Here is an 8,129-nt window from a genome sequence, read left to right as displayed (position 1 = left end):
ACTGGGAGTTGAACCATGATCTTCTGGTTCATAGGTTGGTGCTCAACCACTGAGCTACGCTGGCCAGGCGATCCATTCATATTATTCATATGGTTGAAAAGCACTTTCCAAGTATAGCTCATTTTGTAAAAGAGGATTTATTTTACAAAAGTGGTCTAGGCCTTAGCAGAACAGCCACACAGATTATGTTCATTGCCAGTGGCCAATTCTACCCTTTTCTCTGTCCCCTTCCTCCCTGACACTAGAGCTCTGAAATACTTTACAGTATCAGGAACTGGAACTGGATGTGGTCCTTGTTTCAGGATTGTCTTCACACAAAAGGATGATGAGCTTTCAAGTATCAGTGGGAAATATTTTTCGGTTCTTTCCTTTGAAATTACACCCCAGTAGATAACCAATGGGCTGGCTATGGGGAAAATTCTTTCTGGAAGCCAGGATCCTAGAGAATGTCCTACGGAGGTAGTAAGAGCTGAGTGGAAAAGCTCAATGTGACGGCACGAACTCTCTTCTGAAGAGGCTGTAAGCCCCATACTCTGACAAACTTATTTTTACGTTTCCACCAAGTCTAGATGCCTTATTTTGTTGACATTCCTGCACTGATGAGATGCAGAATTCGGGGAGATGGAGAGTGAGTCCAGGTAATCATTTGTGGTCTGAGCATCTATATATCCAGATATAACTTGGTGATTCCAATAGCTTCTGCCATTTTGTTATTTATTTCTTTTTAAAATAGACTTTTATAGATTTCGGAGAGGGAAGGAGAGGGAAAGAGAGATAGAAACATCAATGATGAGAGAGAATCATTGATCGGCTGCCTCCTGCATGGCCCCCAACAGGGACGGGCCGGCAACCCAGACATAGGCCCCGACAGGGAATTGAACTGTGACCTCCTGATTCATAGGTAGATGCTCAACCACTGAGCCACACCGGCTGGGCTTATTTTGTTATTTAAATATTGTTTTTGCACAGGGTAGGTGATCAACAAAGGTCAGCTCCTGTTGCTCTAGTCCAGTGGTCGGCAAACTGCGGCTCGTGAGCCACATGTGGATCTTTGGCCCCGTGAGTGTGGCTCTTCCACAAAATACCACCTGCGGGTGCGCACGTACAGTGCGATTGAAACTTCGTGGCCCATGCGCAGAAGTCGGTTTTCGGCCTGGGCGAGTCTATTTTGAAGAAGTACTGTTGGTATTTGGCTCTGTTGACTAATGAGTTTGCCGACCACTGCAGTCTAATGTCCTGGGTGTGGCTAGCACACAGATGTGCAATGTCAGTTATTGGCGTGCATGTGCATACAGTAGGTGCCGAGCAGGTATCAGACAAGGTCAGCTGCTGTGATTTGTGTAGGGTCTCCTTCCATGTTATGACTGAGAAGCATCCGGTAACTTGAGGGCAGAGAGGCACGAACACAGCTGCTCTTTCCGCACGCAGCCCATGAACTTGGCTATCCACGAGTTTTCCTCCAAGTACTGGCTTTTGGATGTTCAATTGTGAGAAACCAGGGGGTCACTTCAGCCTGATACAGTCCACCTCCTCCGTGGCCGGCACGCCGCTGGTTTTGAGGTCGAGCTCTGCGCTGGACTTGCTCCCGTGGTGGGAGGGGCGCCAGCGGAGCCGCATCATCCTCTTGACGTACTTCATGGTGTTGTTCTTGACCGTCACGAAGCACACGGTGTTGATCATGCTGTTGCTCATGGCGATGCACTCCACGACGTAGAAGGCCGTGAGGTAGTGCTTCTCCTTAACGAACACGGCGGGGAAGAAGTCACGCACGATGGCGAGGCCGTAGAAGGGCGCCCAGCACAGCACGTAGGCGGTGAGGATACACACGAGCACCAGGACCGTCTTCCGGCGACCGCGCAGCCGCTTCCGGATCTGCTCCGTCTGGAAACCGGGGACAGCCTTGAACCAGAGTTCCTGCGAGATCCGGGCGTAGCACAGGGTCATGGTGACCACCGGGCCCACAAACTCTACCCCGAAGATGAAGAGGAAGTAGGACTTGTAGTAGAGCTGCTGGTCCACTGGCCAGATCTGGCCGCAGAAGGTCTTTTTCTGGTTTTTGACGATAACGAGGACCTTTTCGGTTGCGAAGTAGGCAGATGGGATGGCGATGAGAATGGACACCATCCAGACCAAAGCGATGAGGAAGGAGGCCGTTTGGTAATTCATCCGTGGTTTCAAGGGGTGAACGATAGCGAGATATCTGGTGGGGGAGGGAAGCCATCAATAATAATATGTACTTGAGAACATTTATTAGTTTCTTACTAACCCCAAACACACACAAAAGCGGGCACAGTGTCTCCATGAGATCCCATGCACCTATTTATCCAGCTTCAACAGCTTTGTCTTATTAGCAGCATCATTTGGCATTTGGCGAAGTGAGTGGTGTAGAGGAAACAACATAGAACTTGGGTCAAACAGATGGAATCAATCCCAGCGTTCCCTTTGATTGGCTTTGGGGTATGGAGTGAATCATTCAGTCTCTCTGAGATGTATTTCCTCAACTGCAGCGTGGGAAAAAATGACAACCACCTTGCAGGGCTGCTTCGAGCATTAAATACAATAATGTTAGCAAAATGCTTGGCATGTAGTAGGTGTCCAGTAAGTACATATGGCCTATTATTATTATGTCCTATTGATACCACCTTGGCTTTCAATCTTGCCATTTTGCCCAAGAATACAATACTTTGAAAACTTTTCTTTACAAATATCTCATGCTTTAGAGAGGTGGGGCCCCTTTAAAGGCAGTGGGCCAGGGCTTTCTCTCTCCTCTCCTGCTGGCATCATCCTGCATTACTGAGCAGGAGAGTAGGGTGGGTCTGAGGTGGAATCTAAGGAATCTAATGAGAAGTAAATGACTTGCCCATGCTCACTTGGTACTGGGACCAGAATCCAGGTTTCTGATACAAAACTTTTACACCCACCTCCTTGGGCTTTCTCAAGCTCAGATGAGAAGGTGGGTGAAGTCACCTTGACACCCTAAAGCAAGGTGTTTGTTACCATCTATTTTCTTGGATGTGTTTCTTGAGGTCAACACTCCTTCTAGGATTTCTATGACTTGACATAGCATCTCTTCCAGGCCCTCTACACATGAACCACATTCTTTTTGGCAGTAGGTGGTCCTTCTGATATTTATACATAGTAGAACAGGCACATTTACCTGGTTGCTTCTTAAGAAACTCCTGTTACATTAAAAACATACCCTACATTATAAAGACAAAAAGATTTCAGTGGGACAAAGGGGATGTGGAAAGTAATAATTTTCACTTGAGTAAACATCAGAATCACTCAGGGAATTAGATAGAAATGTAGACCTAGCCCAGGAATTCCCATTCAGCAGGGCTGGGGTAGGGCCCAGGAATCTTTGTTTCACTGTATTAAATGATAGCCTGGGGAATTTTGCAGTTGGTTGGTGGGTACATTTCATAAACATTGGTTTTAGGGCTGAAGAACCCCAGAATTGCAATAACAAAATTGTTTTTCCTGCAGGAATCCTATCTAATAAAAGACAAATAGGGTAATTAACCATACCTCCGATATGCTTCCCATTGGCTAATCAGGACGATATGCAAATTAACTGCCAACAAAGATGGCGGCTAATTTGCATACTGCAGGCAGGGCGGGACAGCGCCATCCCGCCTGCCCCGCTGCCATCCGGGCCTGCTATCTGTGACCCGGGCGGCAGGCGGCCCATATGGGACTCGACCCAGGGCTGGCTGGCAGGACCACAGTGATCCACCACCGGCCACGCCCACAAACGGCCCTCCCGAGGGGTTCCGAGGCTGGCGGGTGCTAATGTACCAATCTGCCACCGACCACGCCCACAAATGGCCCTCCCCGGGATCCCAGGCTGGCAGGTGCTAATGCACCGATCTGCCAACACGCACATCCAGGCCGCCTTTGCCCTGCTTGAACTATGCAGCTGGGAGAGGGGCGAGGGGCCGCTGAGAGCAGGGCGGGAACTTCCCGGGGTTTGCGTCAGGCAGCCCAGAACGGAGTGCGAACTATCCGGACTGGTAGCTGCTTGCTCATTCATTTACTTGCTCATTCATTCACTCATTCACTCGCTCATTCATTCACTCATTCACTCACTCAGCAAACCCTCTCAGGTCCCTGGCACCAGGCCAGGCACTGAAGGTGAAGCAGGATAAGACAGAGCTATGTCCTCAAGATGTTAGTAATTCAGTAGGGCGAAGCAGGCACATGAACGAGGCAGTTGTATACACAGATGCAGTGTACTGGGTTTGGTGAGGGCTGTAACTAATGCCGACTTTGTTCTCTTGATAAAATGGGGCCTCAGGAGCCAGGCCGCCCCAAGCCTGTAGGCCTGTGCCTAGGCCAGGAGTGGCCGGGGTCCCAGAACATGACAGAGGGTGCAGGTCAGGCTGAGCGGTCTGGCCCCACCCCTCACCCTTACCCCCGAGTGCACAAACTTTTGTGCACCGGGCTACTAGTCTATATATAAAAGCCCAGCAACCAAATGGCAGAACCACCAGAACAACTGGTCAACCAGTCACTATGACAACCAGGGGGCAGATGCTCAATGCAAGAGCTGCCCGCTGGTGGTCAGTGCACTCACGCATTGGAAACAGCCGCTGGGCTGAGGGGGATGAGCAGCGCTCCCACAACAGGAGCAGCTGCTCAGAGGGCAGGTCCACAGCCGCTCCGCTGACCAGGATGAGCGGTGCTCCCACAGCAGGCTGATCCCTGCAGGCCACGCCCCCCACCAGTGCACGAATCTGTGCATCAGGCCTCTAGTTTTGTTATAAAAAAAGATGCCTCTTATGTATGTGCATTTTATTATCATAAACAATAATCAACTAGTTGATAAAAAGGACAACAAACCTAAATAACACTGAGAACTAGAGAAAAAATAAAAGGATTGAAAGGAGACAAAGGGGAAAAAAGATGATTAAAAACACATTATCAAGACGAGTCTCAGCACAGCTCACAATGGTGGACCAAGAGAATGTGACACCAACTGCTCCCCTCAAACAGCCCCTGCTGGCCTATAACACTTCGCAGAAATAAAACATGTGTCTGGCTTATCATAAGCTGCTATTAGAAATTTTACTTTACAAATCTATAACAGAGCAAGGACTTCCAGAACATCTCATGCAAATATATGCAAATGAGCATATAAATGTATACAAAAAAGCACAGGAAGCTTTTCCTTCCTTTTCTGCAAACAAGCCCTGTTGTTGATTTTATCATCACCAGAAACAAGAGTACATCCTGTATGATTCCATTTTTATGAAGTTAAATAACAGGGTTGTGTGTGGTGGGAGGATTGCCAGGTGAGGGGCATCAGAAAGTTTTCTAGGTGATGGAAATGTTCTATATCTTGATCTGGGGAGTGGTTACAGAATAACCGGGTACAATCTATCTTGACTGGAAGCTGCCCTGGTTAACTCTCATGTGGCTTCTAAGTATTAAGTTGCCTAAACTTTCTGCTTTTGCTTTGTGTTTGATACAACTCATGGTCATGTAACATGCATATATCTGAAGCAGCTGTGGTATCGGGGCACAGTCCAGAGCTGGGGGGCTCAGGAGCCTCACTCTTGCTCCCATTTGGGAGAACATGAGCCACAACTGGAAAAACCAGGTCCCCTCTTGCCCCGTGATAGCTCAGCGAGCATTCACATATGAAGCAATGTGAACAGTCAGAGCTGAAGTGAGGAAAGGGGCAGCCTGGTCCAACCCCCATCTTTACCCCTGCCCAACATCCTCACCTGTCAATAGCGATGGCCAGCAGAGCATTCGTGGAGACGTAGAGTGATACTGTACGCAGGTAGTTGACAGAGGCACAGAGCACATGGCCGTGCTTCCAGGAGAGCTGCCGCACCACATAGTAGTCCATCTCGAAGGGGCAGCAGACTATGGCCACCAGGAAGTCAGAGATGGCCAGGTTAGCAATGAGCAGATTGGTGAGGTTCCGTAGCTTCTTATAGCGGGCGAGAGCAGCAATGAAGACAAAGTTGCCAATGCCGCAAACCAGCATGATGCCAGCCAGTGCGATACCGATGACTATCTTGGCTGCGAAGAAGGTCCGAGTCTTGGTCATGTCCTCATCCTCATCCAGAGGGAGGTCATAATCAACATAACTGAAGTTGAAGGGAAGGGAGGAGACATGGTCTTGGAATAGGTTGAAGTTGGGTGCAAAACTGGTGTTTACATTCTGGGTGGCCATGATGAAGCTTGCAGGTGGAGTGGTGGGTGGAAGTCTCAGGATCTGAGTACGCTGAACTCGGGGCCCAGATCTTCTGCTTTCACAAGGCCAGTGAGCCTAGCACCCTGCCCACATCTTTGGGAGAGTCAACATGCCATCCTGGATCCTGGAAGGAGACACAACCAGTGCACAACATATAAGAGAACACCTGGTAGCATCCCCACAGAGCCCCCCAGGTAATGCCAACTAGACTTGGTGCTCACCCACAGACAGAGCTGCCCAGGGTACAGGGGAGAGGAGACATGAGATCTAGAAACTGGGAAATCCTCCACTGGCTGTGGGCTGTCAGGAGCGACTGGGCATAGGATGGGCTGGACTCTCCAGAGACAAGCAAGAAGATGTGTATCTTGGCCTTTTTCCCCCCAGGAGCAGGGACCCCTTTGACTGCCCAGTCACCACTCTCCCCTTCCCCAACAGCCTTCCAGGGGTCCTGGAAGTTCTCCAGGGCTGCTCCAGGCAGCTGGCCCAGGCATCTATAGCAGTCACATTGTGGTGCCATCCGTTAGCCAGGGACATGAAGCCGAAGGACTGGGATGCAACAGGGTCTTTCCTCTACAGCAGGGCACTGTTCCCTCTTTCCTGGCCAAACCACGGACTTGGAAATGACCAAATCTATCTTCATGTGGACAGACTGAGTCATCTTGGGGCAGTGATTTATGCTCTCTGCGTGCCAATCTTGTAAACCAAACTCCTGCTGCCCAGCCCAGGGCCAGGCACATAGTGGGGGACCCATAGGAATCTGTTGAATGAATGAATGAGGATCCTAACCAGGATCCACAGGTGCAGGGGGCTGTGGGCGGGAGGGCATTCTTCAAGGGCTACCCTACATTCTGGGAACCAGCTTTAGAAAGACATCCTTTGTCTGCTTTCCCTCCCCCCTTTGTCCCCAGTTCCCCTCCCAGAATCAGCGCTGACTGGGAAGCACCATGGCCTGTCACCAAGGTGTGTGTCCTCGGAAAGTGGCAGCTGCTCCAAGACTGGGCCTAACTGAAAACAGCCCTGCTAGGGGCGGGCAAGTGTCAGCGAGGACCCAGGAGGGCCTGAGGACTGCGCTGTCCTTTGTAGCCTCAAGATGCCCACGGGAGAGGAAATAAAATCCCTGAGGTACTGAGCCTTCAGGAGATAGAGTGTCACTGAGTTCAAGACATCGGAGGGGTCGGAAAAAGAACGCGGACCTCCAACCCCCGAAAAGGGGGCCCCAGTCGCCCAGCTGTGAACCGCCTGCACCCCTTCCCCTTAGCACACCTGGAAAGACTCCAAGTGTGGGTGCCGCGGGATGCGGGTAGCAAGAAGTGGACCCAACTGGACAGGCGGTATGGCCCCGCCCTCTGAGAGGAGGGGTAGAGCGAGGGATCTGCCCCGGGAAGGGAGGAAGGCCGGCGGCGGGAGCACTACCATCCGCTGCATCCCAGAGCTAGAGCCTTCCGGAGGTGAAGTCCAAGTCCCAGTGGCTTTCGCAGACGGGGTGTCCTTCCTCCCGGTCGCCTCTAGGACTTACGGGAGGCCCAGTGCCCGACAGTACAGCCCCAGATGGAGAAGCAGGAACCACGCCCTCTTGGCCACTACGCTCTGCGCCTCTCCAGTCCCGGACCCCAGAGGAAGGGGGTGCACCCGGACTGGGCAGACCAGCGTCCCATTCCACGGGATGCATCCTTGACCAACTCGCCCAGGAACCCTCTCCTTTCCTTCCCGATTAACCATCCAGCGTGGCCGCGCGGTCCCCAGAGGAGCCGTCTCGGCAGAGGCGAGAATCAAGTCAGAAATCCGAGCTCCAAAAAGCAAAGCGTGCGGGGCCTCGGGGCGAGAAGAAAACTGCGGATGCGGATAGATACGGAGAGAGGAAATTTCCCCCAAGAAGGTGCATCCCCCTCCACGCTATTCCCTGTAAATTGGCGCTCGCCCG

At 51.2% G+C, this 8,129-nt stretch overlaps 1 protein-coding gene across 2 annotated transcripts in view; it reads right to left on the bottom strand.

Moving 5' to 3' along the window:
- Positions 1 to 1,193: 1,193 nt before the first annotated feature.
- PROKR2 (prokineticin receptor 2) overlaps positions 1,194 to 8,129 on the bottom strand; it is a 7,260-nt gene continuing 324 nt past the window's right edge. For both annotated transcript variants that reach the window (XM_005874669.2, XM_005874670.1), the window contains exons 2-3: positions 5,730 to 6,332; positions 1,194 to 2,200 (exon numbers count right to left, since the gene is read on the bottom strand). In XM_005874669.2, coding sequence (XP_005874731.1) covers positions 1,504 to 2,200; positions 5,730 to 6,187 — 1,155 coding nt within the window. In that variant the 5' untranslated portion in view covers positions 6,188 to 6,332 and the 3' untranslated portion in view covers positions 1,194 to 1,503. The remainder of the gene's footprint in view (positions 2,201 to 5,729; positions 6,333 to 8,129) is intronic.

This window comes from Myotis brandtii, unplaced genomic scaffold (assembly GCF_000412655.1).
Source record: "Myotis brandtii unplaced genomic scaffold, ASM41265v1 scaffold45, whole genome shotgun sequence".
NCBI lineage: Eukaryota > Metazoa > Chordata > Mammalia > Chiroptera > Vespertilionidae > Myotis > Myotis brandtii.
Note: the sequence above shows the minus strand (reverse complement) of the source record. Positions and strands in the feature narration are given on the sequence as shown.